General features: G+C 35.8%; 1 protein-coding gene across 1 annotated transcript in view; it reads right to left on the bottom strand.

Annotated features, from left to right (window-relative positions):
• The window catches only part of LOC106055222 (DNA-directed RNA polymerases I, II, and III subunit RPABC3-like), a 60,184-nt gene extending 40,957 nt beyond the window's left edge, over positions 1-19,227 (bottom strand). The window contains exons 1-3 of the mRNA XM_013211411.2: positions 18,986-19,227; positions 7,563-7,646; positions 6,572-6,746 (exon numbers count right to left, since the gene is read on the bottom strand). Of these exons, the coding sequence (XP_013066865.1) occupies positions 6,572-6,746; positions 7,563-7,646; positions 18,986-19,058 (332 nt within the window). The 5' untranslated portion in view covers positions 19,059-19,227. The remainder of the gene's footprint in view (positions 1-6,571; positions 6,747-7,562; positions 7,647-18,985) is intronic.
• Between the last annotated feature and the right edge of the window lie 1,176 nt (positions 19,228-20,403).

Raw genomic sequence — 20,403 nt, 5'->3', positions numbered from 1 at the left:
TTTTTATTTTATTATTATTTAAAGAGTCCCGTGAGTCCGTACAACTCTTGCAAACCTTGGTGAAGTCTAAGCCACACGATACCCTCGTTAACCGTCGGTCACAGAAACTGAGAGCTCTACAACATCTGCCCCCCTTGACCGCATGGTCTAAAAGAAGTAACTTCACTTTGAATAGCCTAGTGAATAGTGAGTACCGAGAAAACTCACATTAAAGGAGAGTTGAACTGTTAAAAGCATTACAAAATACAAACAGTGTAGCCTACACATGATGAATTGACTAGCAGGAAGTGAACAAATGTACATCTCGCAGAAGTACACAGAAAACTAAAAACTAATACAACGATAGCACTGAAACAAATACAAGTCTTTTTTTTTCTCAACGTTTTTTTACTTTCAAAAATTTGATTTGAAAAATTCTCTTCAATCTAACAACAGTGGATAAACTCGACACATGTTTGTTCTAAAAGTATTTACGAGCCAAAAATTTCAGAAGCAGTTTAATTTGATCTACATCAAGTTTGATCATTTGCTAGTTGACTCGAAGAAAATTTCAGTTCAACAAATGTGCACATCGGTATGTCGCCCTCGCTAAGTACAAGTCACTAAAAAAAAATTGTCTCCAAAAGAAATCTAGTAGGAAAGCTCACATCCCTGTCAAGACTCGTCCAAATCCAGTTCGTCTGCTCCACACCGTCAATGTGGCAGACTAGTTTAGATGTTAAGTTCACGATGAAGCCCTATTTAAGTCACCCCACTGGACCTTTCAACCAATTAACAACCAGATTCCCCGCAGTTTTCTCAGCGGTTCTATTTTAACTCAGAGTGAAAACTTTGAACGCGTAGGAATACACAGGGGGTGAGCGGATCATTTCAGTGGTGGTAAGTCGGTTGTCACCTGTATATGTTATAAGAAGGAGAACAAAGGCATGTGGGCAATACATTTTTCAGCTCTTTATCCACATGTGTATATTTGTGGTTGTCTATTCAAAGTAGCTCTAATCACATTCCGTTTAGTGGAGTCCAAAGTCAACAGCTACTCAATAGATGAGATGACAACAGAGACCCAGTGGTAAATAGTTTCCTGATAGCTAGACGGTGGGAAAGGCAGGGAGATCCCCGACATAGCTCCTTTGTTTAACAGGGCCGGCAGTGGAGGTAAAGACGTGGAGGCACACGTCCGTACACGAGCCCCCATTGTGCCAGTTGTGACATGGCCGTGACTGGGGAGATTACCCACTACTTAAGTACATAGCTGGACTTGCTTAGTGGGAGGGAGGACCAGCGGTGAGGGAGGAGGGTGGAGCAAGTTCAGACATACACGCACGCGCGCACAGACTTTCCCTTTATAATCATAAAAGTAAAATGATTGAATGTCATCCACATGAACAAAGTGTCAGTTGATGGAAACAACAAAAAGATGTACATTGTGTCCGAATCTAGTGGACATGGCGGCATTGTGTAGAGGCGTCTCGGACTGTAACATAGACTTGGTGAGAATACAAAAGTCACGTCAGTGTCAACACACACACAGATACTACACACACATAAGCAACATTGCAACAAGAATTGAATGAGAGAAACAACAACTGCAGACTGCTGCACAGAATACACAAAATTGATAGAATACACAACATTTTGACCCATTACAGACTGCTGCACAGAATACACAACATTTTGATCCATTACAGACTGCTGCACAGAATACCCAACATTTTGACCCATTACAGACTGCTGCACAGAATACACAACATTTTGATCCATTACAGACTGCTGCACAGAATACACAACATTTTGATCCAGTACAGACTGCTGCACAGAATACACAACATTTTGATCCATTACAGACTGCTGCACAGAATACACAACATTTTGACCCATTACAGACTGCTGCACAGAATACCCAACATTTTGACCCATTACAGACTGCTGCACAAAATACACAAAATTGATAGAATACACAACATTTTGACCCATTACAGACTGCTGCACAGAATACACAAAATTGATAGAATACACAACATTTTGACCCATTACAGACTGCTGCACAGAATACACAAAATTGATAGAATACACAACATTTTGACCCATTACAGACTGCTGCACAAAATACACAAAATTGATAGAATACACAACATTTTGACCCATTACAGACTGCTGCACAAAATACACAAAATTGATAGAATACACAACATTTTGACCCATTACAGACTGCTGCACAAAATACACAAAATTGATAGAATACACAACATTTTGACCCATTACAGACTGCTGCACAAAATACACAAAATTGATAGAATACACAACATTTTGACCCATTACAGACTGCTGCACAAAATACACAAAATTGATAGAATACACAACATTTTGACCCATTACAGACTGCTTCACAAAATACACAAAATTGATAGAATACACAACATTTTGACCCATTACAGACTGCTGCACAAAATACACAAAATTGATAGAATACACAACATTTTGACCCATTACAGACTGCTGCACAAAATACACAAAATTGATAGAATACACAACATTTTGACCCATTACAGACTGCTGCACAAAATACAAAAAACTGATAGAATACACAACATTTTGACCCATTACAGACTGCTGCACAAAATACACAAAACTGATAGAATACACAACATTTTGACCCATTACAGACTGCTGCACAAAATACACAAAATTGATAGAATACACAACATTTTGACCCATTACAGACTGCTGCACAAAATACACAAAATTGATAGAATACACAACATTTTGACCCATTACAGACTGCTGCACAAAATACACAAAATTGATAGAATACACAACATTTTGACCCATTACAGACTGCTGCACAAAATACACAAAATTGATAGAATACACAACATTTTGACCCATTACAGACTGCTGCACAAAATACACAAAATTGATAGAATACACAACATTTTGACCCATTACAGACTGCTGCACAAAATACACAAAATTGATAGAATACACAACATTTTGACCCATTACAGACTGCTGCACAAAATACACAAAATTGATAGAATACACAACATTTTGACCCATTACAGACTGCTGCACAAAATACACAAAATTGATAGAATACACAACATTTTGACCCATTACAGACTGCTGCACAAAATACACAAAACTGATAGAATACACAACATTTTGACCCATTACAGACTGCTGCACAAAATACACAAAATTGATAGAATACACAACATTTTGACCCATTACAGACTGCTGCACAAAATACACAAAATTGATAGAATACACAACATTTTGACCCATTACAGACTGCTGCACAAAATACACAAAATTGATAGAATACACAACATTTTGACCCATTACAGACTGCTGCACAAAATACACAAAATTGATAGAATACACAACATTTTGACCCATTACAGACTGCTGCACAAAATACACAAAATTGATAGAATACACAACATTTTGACCCATTACAGACTGCTGCACAAAATACACAAAATTGATAGAATACACAACATTTTGACCCATTACAGACTGCTGCACAAAATACACAAAATTGATAGAATACACAACATTTTGACCCATTACAAACTGCTGCACAGAATACACAAAATTGATAGAATACACAACATTTTGACCCATTACAGACTGCTGCACAAAATACACAAAATTGATAGAATACACAACATTTTGACCCATTACAGACTGCTGCACAGAATACACAAAATTGATAGAATACACAACATTTTGACCCATTACAGACTGCTGCACAAAATACACAAAATTGATAGAATACACAACATTTTGACCCATTACAGACTGCTGCACAGAATACACAACATTTTGACCCATTACAGACTGCTGCACAGAATACACAACATTTTGACCCATTACAGACTGCTGCACAAAATACACAACATTTTGACCCATTACAGACTGCTGCACAGAATACACAACATTTTGACCCATTACAGACTGCTGCACAGAATACACAACATTTTGACCCATTACAGACTGCTGCACAGAATACACAACATTTTGACCCATTACAGACTGCTGCACAGAATATCCAACATTTTGACCCATTACAGACTGCTGCACAGAATACACAACATTTTGACCCATTACAGACTGCTGCACAGAATACACAACATTTTGACCCATTACAGACTGCTGCACAGAATACACAACATTTTGATCCATTACAGACTGCTGCACAGAATACACAACATTTTGATCCATTACAGACTGCTGCACAGAATACACAGCATTTTGACCCATTACAGACTGCTGCACAGAATACCCAACATTTTGACCCATTACAGACTGCTGCACAGAATACACAACATTTTGATCCATTACAGACTGCTGCACAGAATACACAACATTTTGACCCATTACAGACTGCTGCACAGAATACACAACATTTTGATCCATAACAGACTGCTGCACAGAATACACAACATTTTGACCCATTACAGACTGCTGCACAGAATACACAACATTTTGATCCATTACAGACTGCTGCACAGAATACACAGCATTTTGACCCATTACAGACTGCTGCACAGAATACACAACATTTTGACCCATTACAGACTGCTGCACAGAATACACAACATTTTGATCCATTACAGACTGCTGCACAGAAAACACAACATTTTGATCCATTACAGACTGCTGCACAGAATACCCAACATTTTGACCCATTACAGACTGCTGCACAGAATACCCAACATTTTGACCCATAACAGACTGCTGCACAGAATACACAACATTTTGACCCATAACAGACTGCTGCACAGAATACACAACATTTTGATCCATTACAGACTGCTGCACAGAATACACAACATTTTGACCCACAAACGTTAAGAGGACCATTCTCTTTGAGACAATTCTTTAGCAGCGGAAACAAAATACAACCAAAATCATATTTTGGCCTATGCCTACATATTAAACAACTGTTGATAGTATTTGATGATGATGTTGATATGTATGGCACAGGCGATTTGAGATGTGGTGGATATTTTCAGGGAGGTGGAATTGTGTTAGAAACAAAAAGAAATAATTCAATGTCAATTTGATTTTTGATTTTTTCTTATGAATATCAGACCTTCCTTCAAAACGATTAGATTATCATTAAGTGTTACAGGTATCAAATCTTGTATGCTATTCGGAGACTTTAACTCTGCTATGTCATTGGTTTTCCTGGCTGATTCAGGCAACCTGTGATATGCTCTAATGGCACTAGAAGTAAGATGTGGTTTATCATTTAGTCATTGTATTGTATTAGTTGTTTTTATTTTTGTATTTATAAGTTATACTTTAGAGTTTTATGTCCTGGTATTATTGATGTATGTTTAAAAAGTGTAAGAGGAGAAAACGTTGTAGATTTGTTTCAAGTTCGGAATAGAATGTAGTCTATTACTTTGGCCTCCAGTATTTCCTTGCCACTAAAATATCAAAGAGTTCAGTTACCTCCTCCTTTTCAAACTGTAGGTCTGCCAACCAAAAGTATTTCACATTTTATCTTTAGATGTAGATTTATGTTAGTGTCCTTTAAGAGTAAGTAGGCCTATAAATCTATTTTTAGATAAGTGTGTCTTCTAACAGTAAATATAGATTAAAGCATGAGTGTGTCTTCTAACAGTAGGTATACATTTATAAATAGGTGTGTATTATAACAGTATATATTTACAAATGAGTATCCCCTATCTTGAAATATATTTCCAGCAAGCTTTGAAAGTTGAAAACATATTCAGTGTATTTCAAAGGAAATGGAACTTTCCAGTCAACAAAATGAATTCTTGGAAAATCTACATTGAGCTATATGTCATAGTTTATCTATTGAAACAGTTAAAAAAAAAAAAAAGTTTTTTGTATTCTTTTACAATGTGTTTGGGGAAAGTCCATTATATTGTGTGTGTGTGAGGGGGGGAACAAGGATGTTAACACAGTGTGTTTGGAAAGAGTCTATTTTTGTGTGCAGAGTGTACTAAAATGTAGTCAAATATGATTCAATGATTTAAAGTGGAGCTTGAATTATTGACTTAGTACACATTTGTTACACAAAATAAAGAAAAAGAGAATTCATGTTACACTTTTAATAATTTTTAAGTTTTTGAATTACTAGAGAATCAACAAAACTTAGTCACAATGGCATATTGTCTTTAGAGTGAAAGAAAAAAACTTGTACCATAAGATACAACCATAAGTTTTAATAGGTGCAATAATGGTCATGGGGGCTGTGTTAATGTTAGGATACTCAATAGTATTACACAATTTAATTAGTCAAGAATTTAAGAGTTGGAACTTTTTCATTTGGTGCATGTGTTCACAAATACTTTTTGAAAATAAGGAAAGAAAAAAAAAAAAAGAAAAGAATGATATGAAAAGCCATGAAAAAACAACAACTTTACAGCACTTTCTTTGAAGGCATAGTTACACCATATTAGGACTTCCATTATAATAAAACAAGATAAATTTTAATTTGATGAAAAACTACCCAACCCTCTCAGTCCTCAACAAGCTGGCTAAGCCAAGTGCTGTAGAGTCGCTGAATGTGCACAAATTGAAAACTTACAGTCTAGAAGAGTCGAGGGTGCCATCATCTCCTTCGATTCTGTAGACCTTGCCATACATCACATACTCAAACTGGTCAGCTCGACTAGGTCCGGTGTTCGTGGGGTTAAACTCACCATCGTCTGGACAACCATCTTCACGGAGAGTGGTGGCAATGACGAGGCGGAATTTGTCACCTGGAATACATTAATTAGGATTATTAGACTAGCACCTTAATGAGAACAGGCACTCACCAGTTTATCAAGTGAAATGTTTGGTTAGTCTGAAGTTAATGTTTGGTTAGTTGTAAATGTTTGAGTTGTTACAAATATTTGGTTTGTTATAAATGTTTCAATTATTGTAAATATTTGTTCTGTTGTTAATGTTTGGTTTGTTATTAATTTTTTGTTTTTTGTTGTAAATGTTTGGTTTGTTGTAAATGTTCTTTTTGTAGATGTTAAATATGTTTTAAATATTGTCTTTGAATTGTCCCCACTTATCAGAATTCATAACACAATTCTATATAAAATGATGTAGGTGTATAGAATTTTCAGGTCAAGATAGTTTTTTTTTTAGTTTCTTTGTTTCATATATAACGATCAATTAGTCTGGAGTTCTTTTCTTTGTTTCAATACAACTGATCTATTAGTCTAGAGTTCTTTTCTTTGTTTCAATACAACTGATCTATTAGTCTAGAGTTCTTTTCTTTGTTTCAATACAGCTGATCAATTGGTCTAGAGTTCTTTTCTTTGTTTCAATACAGCTGATCAATTGGTCTAGAGTTCTTTTCTTTGTTTCAATACAGCTGATCAATTGGTCTAGAGTTCTTTTCTTTGTTTCAATTCAACTGATCAATTGGTCTAGAGTTCTTTTCTTTGTTTCAATTCAACTGATCTATTAGTCTAGATTTCTTTTCTTTGTTTCAATTCAACTGATCTATTATTAAAGCAGAAATGCAACAGTAAGAAGACAACACCAAAAAAGAGAAAGTGTCTGGTACTAAGATGACTCACCTAATTCCACTGGATAAATGAGTGTGTTGACATCTAATATCAGGTCCATCTTAAAAGACTCACTTTCACAGAAGAGTCTTGACACTGGAAATGTAAAGTTTTTGATGTATGAAATATTTAATAGTTAGAATTTTTTTTTAATCTTAAATCCTCAAAATGCTCAGTATGTTAGCTGTGTACTTGTTCTATACAGCTCACAGTGAGTCAATCTAAAAGGATACAATCAAAATCAAGAGAAACATCCACTTCCCGCCCAAAATAGTTGCAATAAAACACCTTTAAATAAAGAAAAAGGATAATATATATATATATATATATATATATATATATATATATATATATATATATATATATATATATGTAAATAAAGCGCTGGTTGTGTGTGTGTATATTGTTCCTGTTTGCATATATTTATATATATTGTTATAGTAGTAATGCTGAGGTGGACAAGTGTAATGAAACGGAATTTCCAATTGTTTGGACCAATACAATTCTCTAATACTCCTGAGGTTGATATTGTGAGACATAAAGTTGTAAAGTACATTTTGTTAGTCATCTGTTTCATTTTAGGCACTCAACAAATAGAAGCCACTGACACAAGTAAAACAAAGCAGGTGCTTAGACGTCTTGGTATCAGCGTAAGATAGAGAGAGAGGGAGAGAGAGCGAAAAAGAGAAAGAGAGATAGGGAGAGAAAGAAAAACACTACGGGGGTATGGGAGAAAGAAAGAACTCAGGCAATGAAGATTTAGTCCGAGTACAAAAGAGTAGGTAAGATCTCAATTGAAATAATGAAGTCTACAGTTACAGACGATAGGGTTGTGACAACACAGACATGACCATAGTCATAGTTTCCAAGTAATTGTGACTTGGATAATAAAATAAACAAATAAGGTAAACCAGAAATAAGTAAGATACCTAGGCATTGAAGTTGTAAAAAAAAGAGCATTGTCTTTTTTAAAGGATTTTTTTTTTAGAATTTTTTAGAATTTGATTGTTAATTTTTCTTCCTTACGCTATGAAACGTTCTAGTTGTACTGGTAGCTACTGTAAAACTGACATTAAGATTGGCTCAACTTTACAATAAGGAAACTAGTCATGATTTAGAGACTTCATTTTCAAAGAAAAATATGCGTTTCTCACTAACTTTGAATACAAAGGCCCCTACAGTCTTAGTCTAGATTGTAGAATAGACAGACATAGATAGATAGATAGATAGATAGATAGATAGATAGATAGATAGATAGATAGATAGATAGATAGATAGATAGATAGATAGATAGATAGATAGATAGATAGATAGATAGATAGATAGATAGATAGATAGATAGATAGATAGATAGATAGATAGATAGATAGATTCAACGTTTTATCTGAATTTGATATGTGTAAACTAAACAAGACCAGGACTACTAGGATGAATCTTGAAATGTCATAAGGTTATCAAGTGTCAACATGCTAAAGGCCCTAGCTGAGACACACCACTGCATAGACCAACACAACTATGTACCACATTTAGCTGAGTAAGCAAGTCACACACTGGCAGTTCAGTGACTGGGATACAGTCCCAGATTAGCGCTGGGATAACGACTACATGAACATGGAGGCGGCCTGGAGAAAGTAAAAAGTGCCAGGGGTCGACTTGAAGACTATTCCAGAGTTGGCATGGAGACCTAGTCGATGGGAGATGTTACAGGGTTATGAGTTAGAAGGAAAGCAATTAGAGCTACCTTACCGTGACCTAATAATTAACGGGGGGGGGGGGGGGGGAGCTTATCATGGTCATCAATGTAGTTTAAAGTAAGATGCTAGAAGGTAATTTATTTCATCGGAGGAATGGTTACTAAGTCATGTATTTAATATAAAGGAAGGAATGCTACTAAGTAGGTCATGTATTTGATGTAAATGTAAAGGAATGAATGCTACTAAGTAGGTCATGTATTTGATGTAAATGTAAAGGAATGAATGCTACTAAGTAGGTTATGCATTTGATGTAAAGGAAGGAATGCTACTAAGTAGGTCATGTATTTGATGTAAATGTAAAGGAAAGAATGCTACTAAGTAGGTCATGTATTTGATGTAAATGTAAAGGAATGAATGCTACTAAGTAGGTCATGTATTTGATGTAAATCTAAGGGGATGAATGCTACTAAGTAGGTCATGTATTTTATGTAAATATAAAGGAAGGAATGCTACTAAGTAGGTCATGTATTTGATGTAAATCTAAGGAGATGAATGCTACTAAGTAGGTCATGTATTTGATGTAAATGTAAAGCAATAAATGCTACTAAGTAGGTCATGTATTTGATGTAAATGTAAAGGAAAGAATGCTACTAAGTAGGTCATGTATTTGATGCAAATGTAAAGGAAGGAATGCTATTAAGTAGGTCATGTATTTGATGCAAATGTAAAAGGAATGAATGCTACTAAGTAGGTCATGTATTTGATGTAAATGTAAAGCAATTAATGCTACTAAGTAGGTCATGTATTTGATGTAAATGTAAAGGAAAGAATGCTACTAAGTAGGTCATGTATTTGATGCAAATGTAAAGGAAGGAATGCTATTAAGTAGGTCATGTATTTGATGCAAATGTAAAAGGAATGAATGCTACTAAGTAGGTCATGTATTTGATGTAAATGTAAAGCAATTAATGCTACTAAGTAGGTCATGTATTTGATGTAAAGGAATGAATCCTACTAAGAAGTTCATATATTGATGTAAAGTGATACTAATGTAGGTGATTGCTTGGTTTTCTTACTAAGGTAAGGTTTGAAGTTTAGTACGACAGATCCATTTACACTTTGGATTAGTTTTGGGCCTAACAAGAGGATTGGGATAAATATTTTCATGCCTACTGTTGCTACTACCAGTAAGAACACTTTAAATTTGATAAGTCCAGTTGATGTGGTCGTGCAAGACTACTTCCTGGTAGTGTCTACCAGCTAGGTTAGTGTTACCACGTGTTGGCTAAGACCTACAATAAGCTTGCTCTCATATATATGTACACACCCTTCACTGGTTTACATTTACTTGTGTACAAACTTTTCATTGGATAATTCAAAAAGAAAATTTAAAAAAAAAAGGGGGGGCAGCCTATTCGGGTTGCAAGAAACATGAAGGCCTACTAAAAGTTGTGTATATCCTACACTGTTTACAAGAAGTCAAGATAAGAACAAGTGATTGAACTCAAGTCTAATGCTGTACTAGTGATGTGATATAACGAGACCAATCCCCAGGTTGACTACTTACGAGTTTATCCATAATTAAATCCACATTTAGCATTCTAGCTACAGCCCAAACACAACACAAGGAGAAACACAGAAGCAGGAGAGACTGAGAGCCAGTCTATCCCGACACAAGAGTTCTAGAAACACAATCTAAGAATACAGAACAAAAAGAGGTGTAAGGAAGAGGGGGGGGGGTGTTCTCCTCCAGATTTAGCATCACAGCACGCGCGCGCACACTGCCTGCCAAAAGGTACCAAAGGCAATAAATAGGATCCCGCCAAGTGGGTGAGTCGGAACAATGGCACACAGGTGAGCAGAGGGTACAAGGGAGATAATCTTTGGGGGGGGGGGGAGATATGGAATGTGGAGTAGAAAGTTAACCTGCTTCTTAGGGGAGATGGGAGGTAATCGATAGTTATAATCTCCGGTTAATAATTCATTCACATATTTTTTATTTGAGGTACAGTCCAATGACCGCGTCTGTTTCATTACGTGCCGGACGCTATGAAATGATCTCCAGTTATCCTCTTTGAAATAATGTGTATTCACATAAAAGTTTCTACTTCTGTGTTAGTACTCTGTGTAAGCATGTACATCAATTCTAATAACGATTAAAGTGAGAGGGAAGTATCGAACAGGAATAACAATAACCAGTGTACAGAATGAAACAATAGAAATACACTTGTACAAGTGTGGGGGAAATATCTAGTTTTAATGTAAAGCCATTCTTCTACTAACTTCAGTGTAGGCCATTCTTTTACTAAATGCAATGCAGGCCATTCTTCTACTAAGTTCAATGTATGACATTCTTCTACTAAGTTCAGTGTATGACATTTTTCTACTAAGTTCAGTGTATGACATTCTTCTACTAAGTTCAGTGTATGACATTCTTCTACTAAGTTCAGTGTATGACATTCTTCTACTAAGTTCAGTGTATGACATTCTTCTACTAAGTTCAGTGTATGACATTCTTCTACTAAGTTCAATGTATGACATTCTTCTACTAAGTTCAGTGTATGACATTCTTCTACTAAGTTCAGTGTATGACATTCTTCTACTAAGTTCAGTGTATGACATTCTTCTACTAAGTTCAGTGTATGACATTCTTCTACTAAGTTCAGTGTATGACATTCTTCTACTAAGTGCAATGTAGGACATTCTTCTTCTAAGTGCAATGTAGGACATTCTTCTTCTAAGTGCAATGTAGGACATTCTTCTTCTAAGCGCAATGTAGGACATTCTTCTACTAAGTGCAATGCAGGCCATTCTTCTACTAAGTTCAATGTATGACATTCTTCTACTAAGTTCAATGTATGACATTCTTCTACTAAAGGCAATGTAGGACATTCTTCTACTAAAGGCAATGCAGGCCATTCTTCTACTAAGTTCAATGTATGACATTCTTCTACTAAAGGCAATGTAGGACATTCTTCCACTAAGTGCAGGTCGAATTAGGTTGGGCATCACTGTTCTACTAAGTGCAATGTAGGACATTCTTCTACTAAGAGCAATGTATGACATTCTTCTACTAAGTGCAATGAAGATAGAAATGTTTGAGCAAAGGTAAACCAAGGGATGTGTTGAAAGTAAGAAGTGACAGTGACATCAAGTGTAAGAAGCAGTGACAGTGACATCAAGTGTCAGAAGCAGTGACAGTGTCATTAAGTGTAAGAAGCAGTGACAGTGACATCAAGTGTAAAAAGCAGTGACAGTGACATCAAGTGTAAGAAGCAGTGACAGTGACATCAAATGTAAAAAGCAGTGACATCAAGTGTCAGAAGCAGTGACAGTGACATCAAGTGTAAGAAGCAGTGACAGTGACATCAAGTGTCAGAAGCAGTGACAGTGTCATTAAGTGTAAGAAGCAGTGACAGTGACATCAAGTGTAAAAAGCAGTGACAGTGACATCAAGTGTCAGAAGCAGTGACAGTGTCATCAAGTTTCAGAAGCAGTGACAGTGTCATCAAGTGTAAGAAGCAGTGACAGTGTCATCAATTAGATCTAATGTTGACTAGGAAATAAGAAATACGTTTCAACGTTATGTTTCCTTATCAACGACCAGATGAAGTCAATAATTGATCATCTTCTAAGCAGTACTTAATCACTTTATTGACTTTTCAATCCTTTACTCAGTAATCAGTAAACTATCTACTTAGTACTCAAATATTTGTGTTAGATATGTAGGTCTCTAGCCCATACTCAAACTACAATAAAGGACTCAAATTTTCTACAAAATACTTAAATCTTGGTCCATCTTCCACTTAATGTTCTACTTTTCATCTCCACCAAATGAACGGTGATGTTAGAAACTAGTCTTAGAAAAGGCAAACAGAATACTTTGCAAAACTAGAGTCCTTCATTGACACAATCATTTGGGTAGAAGTAGAAATAGATGTCCATGCATTTAATATTTAAAAAAAAAACAGCCTTAGCAAAGAGTTTTAATACGAGTTAGCTTGTATATATCTATCAGCTATGTCTCAGTTAACAAGGCCTATACTTAGGTTGCAGAACAGTAGTTGGACTCTCTACTTACCAGATACATTGTCAAAGAATACATTCGAATCAATGGAGTAGCATGCAGCCCACGTACAACAAAACAATGGTCAAACACTAACTTATACTCCCTAGTGACAGCCCTGTCCCAACATGTTCACACCACCAAATCAATCGCTGATCGATACGCAGAAGAAAAAAAAAAGATCGATAACTGGGGTAAGTGCCGCTCCAATGACTGATTGCTTAAAGTATTTATAAGAGACTCAAAAGTAGAAGAATAGGGACCGGGGGGGGGAGTGGGACTTGCCACATTGCCACTTGCCATTGGTGTCTCCAGCCTGCAATGTACAGAAGAGAAACTTGAGTAGGGCATGGAGGGAAGGCTAGTGGAGGATCGGTTCAAGTAGGGGTTCACCAGGTTCTGGGATGACTAGTTCATCTAACCGTTACTGGTACAGGGACTGGGCATCCACAAAAACTGAGTCAAGACTAGTTCATCTAACCGTTACTGGTACAGGAACTGGGCATACACCAAAACTGAGTCAAGACTAGTTCATCTAACCGTTACTGGTACAGGAACTGGGCATACACCAAAACTGAGTCAAGACTAGTTCATCTAACCGTTACTGGTACAGGAACTGGGCATACACCAAAACTGAGTCAAGACTAGTTCATCTAACCGTTACTGGTACAGGAACTGGGCATACACCAAAACTGAGTCAAGACTAGTTCATCTAACCGTTACTGGTACAGGAACTGGGCATACACCAAAACTGAGTCAAGACTAGTTCATCTAACCGTTACTGGTACAGGAACTGGGCATACACCAAAACTGAGTCAAGACTAGTTCATCTAACCGTTACTGGTACAGGAACTGGGCATACACCAAAACTGAGTCAAGACTAGTTCATCTAACCGTTACTGGTACAGGAACTGGGCATACACCAAAACTGAGTCAAGACTAGTTCATCTAACCGTTACTGGTACAGGAACTGGGCATACACCAAAACTGAGTCAAGACTAGTTCATCTAACCGTTACTGGTACAGGAACTGGGCATACACCAAAACTGAGTCAAGACTAGTCCATCTAACCGTTACTGGTACAGGAACTGGGCATACACCAAAACTGAGTCAAGACTAGTTCATCTAACCGTTACTGGTACAGGAACTGGGCATACACCAAAACTGAGTCAAGACTAGTTCATCTAACCGTTACTGGTACAGGAACTGGGCATACACCAAAACTGAGTCAAGACTAGTTCATCTAACCGTTACTGGTACAGGAACTGGGCATACACCAAAACTGAGTCAAGACTAGTTCATCTAACCGTTACTGGTACAGGAACTGGGCATACACCAAAACTGAGTCAAGACTAGTTCATCTAACCGTTACTGGTACAGGAACTGGGCATACACCAAAACTGAGTCAAGACTAGTTCATCTAACCGTTACTGGTACAGGAACTGGGCATACACCAAAACTGAGTCAAGACTAGTTCATCTAACCGTTACTGGTACAGGAACTGGGCATACACCAAAACTGATTAACTGATACATATATAAACTGGAACGAAATAATGTAAAAAAATGCTTAAAGCATAAAGAAATATAATTTTGTAGGCCTACTTGACACATTTAAATGTCGGAAAAACATATAGGATTGAATCTGCGAGTAAAAAAAAATGTTTTTGATAAATTTAACCGCTGCGATTTAATCGAGAAAAAGGCTTTTTGTTATAGGCTTAAGTTAAGTAATAACAGTTTCAATGTTTGTATTTGATCGTCCCTACCAACTGGGAGAATGACTGTTTATCATTCAGTGAGTCAGACATCAGAACTTTGAATTAGATTTAGAAGACAAATACAAAATATGTGCAGTTTTCGCCAACACGTGGCTGATATATGTATATATATGCCTTATATATATATCACTCATGTTTTTTTTTAATAAATAAGAAGTTTGTCTTTTTAAAACACAAAATGTGAGATGTTATTCGAAAGAACAGAAACTATTTGAACTAACTATCTGGAGTTATGTTCAAGTGAGAGATGAAACAAACTTCCCACATCAGGATGAAGCTGTTTGGCTTCTTACCAAATAGAATTCTGCTTTCAATTAGGACACAGGACAAGTCTGTCGGTGTGTGCAGTTGGTCTTACGCATGTGTTTTCTGATATCTTTTGTCTCAGCTTGCCTTCGACTATCAATTTAGACTTGACTTTTTGTTGTATAGGTAGAGCATTCTGTATTGTTGACGAGCTTGTAGCCATCAGTCGAGCTCGGATTTTAATTCAGTGAGAACACACACATTAACAATTTACCAGGCTTTATGTATGTTTGTGTGTGAGTGTGAGTGCGAGATAGGGCTACTGCCAAATACATCAATAGGAATGGCCACCTTCTTAATGTTGTTGGTCACTCCATGGACCTGGCTGCACAGTGTGTCACTGTCTTTAGAAACATCTGGCCAAGGTCTCTTTCAAATAATTGAAAGGCAAAAAAAGGTCTGTCTCTTTAAAGGTGACACCTAATGCTGCTCAAATGCTTCTATCAAAGATGGGCGTATGCTGACTATACTATCTTACGAATGGCCATGTTCTGCTGGAGACAAGTGTGGACAGTGTAAAGGTTAAGGTTAGTACCGGTTAGCAGCTGCAATGCGACACCTAACCCATCAACTGCAATGCGTCGGACACCTAACCCATAAGGGAGACAACTACATGCCAAAGGCGATCGTTTTGTCGAGCTTAAACGGGGACATCATAAAAGAGATACTTCCCCCACACAAAGCGTATAAAGATAAACTTCAAGCTAGAGAGCTCTCACGAAGGTTATTGGAAACATGTTTGAGACCAAAAGTCTTTGCAGGAGACGTGAAGATCCCGACAAGAAAACTTAAACAGATGTCTGTCGGAAAACAGGTTTGTTTGCATCAGTACTGGCAAAATATGCAGGTCATAACTGGGTCTATGTGGCAAGACTGCACTCATCACTAATCTTCGGAAATCTAAGACAATGCCTTGTTATTTGTATCTTATAAATAAAGAAATACTATTAATCTGTAGATGTATCTCAACATTTAAAAAAATGTGTAGAAAACCCAAGCCATAAAGGACAAACATTGGTGTAGCTTAATTCTTTCATAGGCACTAGATTTTTATGATTTATATCAAGTAAACAGAAATATAAAAATTCTAAACTTTTACATTATTTTGAAATCATGAAATTATATACTGTATCGGTTGTCGTTCTTATTTTTACATGTGCTTGTAACTCGTCCGTAAGAATGTGTTCACGAAATGTGTGTTGTTTAGCCATTCAGTGTATTAAAGCCCTACTAAGCTGACATGGTTTTCGACTCATTTCATAGAAAGTGAGATTGTGCTCATCTTTGACTAAGACTAAATAGGACTGACTATTACACTTTAATGGAATAGGTATGAAATAAGTTAAATATCTGGACCAAATTATAGGATAGCCACACAGGAATGGAATACAATGGACATTATGTAACCAGTTAGAGGCTTTAGACATGGCATATGACATCACACCTCTTTCCCATAACCAATAGCTAATACAGGAAAAGACTAACTTAGTGGCAGACACATCATTATAAACTAGGTTGGTTATTAACAAAGGATAAGACAAGGTTAATGAAGAACACAAAACCCTTTTCTTTGGATGGCTGACACTTGTAGAAAGAAGAATCCTTCATCTACTTGGGTAGCATCATTAGACAAAACATGAGTTTAAAATTGTTCAATAACTTATAAAACTTTTTTTTTTGCATTTGACAACACTGACCCTACACCTCTTTGACATCAGATTTAATATAAATGCAACAATGCTGAGTGATGCATTACAACATTACCATTATGTTTTGTTTTTTTTATAATCAAATGGATGTCAGGGAGTTTTTAGGTATTTTGAATCTTTTTTTAGCCAATAATTTTCAATGTAATAAATGCCAATGACTATGCTTAAAGTGTTTAATGACATTAATTACTCTAGATCTAGTCTCATTTGTTCCACATCTAGTCTTACAACTTATTTTTTATTACAAAACCTTAAATTCTATTGTACCTTAGGGAAAAACCTCGACACAGATCTAAAAAATGGCTCTAACGATTTTCCTAGAAATTTGACAGTTGGGAAAAAAATTACTAGCTCGTTGGCCACAACTGGAAAACTCTAATTTGATCGTTATAAAAAGAAATAAATTTAAATTTGACTAGAGAACTAGAAAATATTTATCTTGAATGGACTATATGTCTTCGGGTATTGCCGCCAAACGTTCTTTTTTTTTAAAGCTAACATTCATTAGTTATTAAGAGCAAAATAATCCCTTTATAAACATTTAAAAAAATGTTTTTGTTGTTTTAGGTTTTGAACAAGAATTGTTAAAAAGGAGTTATTTGACTTTTATTATTAATAAGATATGGTTTTTCAAATTTGAGTTATTGAAATATTTAAATTCTGCTAACAAGTTGCAATTGTAAAAAACATTTTAACATTTTTTATTTAACGCTTAGAAAGATTTATATTTAATGAATTAGACAGTAAATTCTTGACATAAAAAAAAACACAGTGTTCTTTGAGATTTTGTTTTTTAGGGTCTAAAGGCATATATATGTTACTTCCCTCAACAATACTGAAAGAAAATCTAGATCTAACCAATCGTGTATCACTTCATTCTTACAGTGGCTGTTTAGCAACAGCCTAGTCCATAGCTATGGTCTATAGATATGGTACAGTTATATTTAGATCTAAAAGCATAGATAGCCAACTCGAGAAAAAAGTAACCTTTTCATCTACACCCCTCAGCCCTCCCAGTCCCAAAAAGTAAATAGACCATGTGTCTGATTCTAACAAAATGGTCAGTGTAAGGCTAGTCAAGACTATTGTAGTGGGCCATGACAAGACAACCAAGCGATAGTGTTTTTTATTTATTGTGTGTTGAGTGGTCAGGCTAGAAAATCTCAGAAGATACACATTCACAGTCACACTGCCACAGTTAGTCAAACATGTAGATCTTCTCATAACACATATTATTTTGATTATATAGAATATAGAATTATAGATCTAGTCTAGATTACTCTAGAGATAGAGATAAAACTTTTTATAACAAATGCCCTGGGTTAGTAATAGTTAATAACTATTAGAGACTAGTAGTATAGATAGATATAATAATTCTATTAATACATCTCTAGTGACTAGAGTCGTAGAGACTTAGTTGACTTAGAGTGACTTTGACTTAGTTATTAAATTACAATATATTGAATATATTAATAATTATATTAGATCTATTAGATCTAGTTAGTTAAGTTAGACTTAGATCAAGTGAAGTGTGGGCAAGTCTTACTACTAACTTTAACTTACTAACGATGAACGACTTAAGTTAAGTTGACTTAACTGTCTTAACTCTTACTCTAAACTTAAAGTCAACTTAAGTACTTAAAGACACTTTACACTAAATTAAAGTCTAGATCTAGTAGTGAGTAGTACTAATAACTAATTAGATCTAATAAGTATTAGTAATAGTATTTGAGTAATAGTCTAATTAACTCTAACTCTAATTAGTAAATTAGTCTAATACTCTTGTCTTAGTAGTCTTACTCTTAGTGAGTCTTAGGTCTTAGTAGTCTTACTCTTACTCTGTCTTAGTCTTACTCTTAGAATCTTATTCTTAGTCTTACCTCTGTCGAATTTTTTGCCATCAGGATCGACATGTTTTACGTCGAAAATATCCTCAAAGAGCACGCCAGCCATTGTTTATTAATATTCAGCTCCTTAAATGAATGGTTTACGTTTTCTAGACTATTTGTTTTTATCTAGGTGATAGAAATCTACTATCTAGATATACTGATATTGATATAGATTACCAAAAATTGCAGAACTACATGCAGTTTCTTGTTTACCTCGGTATTATAGACTGTAAATATTTTCACACACACAAGATTTCCGGTGAGCACAGACCCATATAGAAAATCTGACACGCCCTTGGAATACATAGACATAGGCATGTATATATATATCATGGGCGTAGCAAGGGGGGTTGGGGGTTCAAATCGGAATTTAGTGAATTAAAAACCCCCTCCAAAATTTACGATCGGAATTTAATGACTGATTTTTTGCAATGATTTTGTTTATTTGAGTTTAAACCCCTACCAGGGGGGTTCGAATTTAAAAACCTCTACCAGGGGGTTCGAGTTAAAGACCCCCTACCAGAGGGGGTTCGAGTTTAAAACCCCCTACCAGGGGGGTGAGCTAATAACCCCCTACCAGGGGTTTTTGCAGTTAAATCCCCCTCTTCTATAAAACAAAACAAAAAAAATGCAAACGACAATCCCCAAATTCCAAGAGCACAGTTAAGGAAGATTTTGATTTTAAAACCCCCTCCAAAATTTACGATAAACCTCCTCTTCAATATAAAAAAAGGCAAATTACACACTCAAAATTCTATGAGCGTAGCCAAAGGGGTTTCGAGTTTACCCTCCCCCCCCCCCTTTTCAGTAGGGTTTGAAGCTAAAAAATACCTCTTCAATATAAAAAAAAAAGCAAATTACGGACTCAAAATGTTATGAGCGTAGCTAAATGGGTTTGACTCAGTTTTAAGTTTAAACTTCCCTTCAGCGGAGTTTAAAGGTAAAAAATACTTCATTAATAATAAAAACAAAGCAAATTACTCACTCTAAAATCTATGAGCGTAGCCAAAGGGGTTTTGAGTTTAAACCCCCCGCCAGAGGGGTTTGAAGCTAAAAAATACATCTTCAGTGTAAGAAAAAAAGCAAATTATACACTCAAAATGCTATGAGTGTTGCCATAAGGGGTTTTGAGTTTAAACCCCTCTCAATATAAAAAAAAAGCAAATTACACACTAAAATTATTTGAGCGTAGCCAATCCAATTTGGGAGTTTTCAGTTAAAACCCCTCTCCTACAGATGGCTTTTTTTTTTAAAGTTTAAAGCCCCTCCAGATGGTTTTGAGTTTAAAATCCCCCTACAGAGCGTTTTGGGGTGGAAAACCTCTATCTTCAATATTATTCTAAAGCAAACTACAGTTACGAAATTATATTACCGTAGCTAAATGGGGTTTTGAATTTAAAAGAAAACAA

Source organism: Biomphalaria glabrata, chromosome 14 (genome assembly GCF_947242115.1).
Source record: "Biomphalaria glabrata chromosome 14, xgBioGlab47.1, whole genome shotgun sequence".
In the NCBI taxonomy this organism is placed as follows: domain Eukaryota; kingdom Metazoa; phylum Mollusca; class Gastropoda; family Planorbidae; genus Biomphalaria; species Biomphalaria glabrata.
Note: the sequence above shows the minus strand (reverse complement) of the source record. Positions and strands in the feature narration are given on the sequence as shown.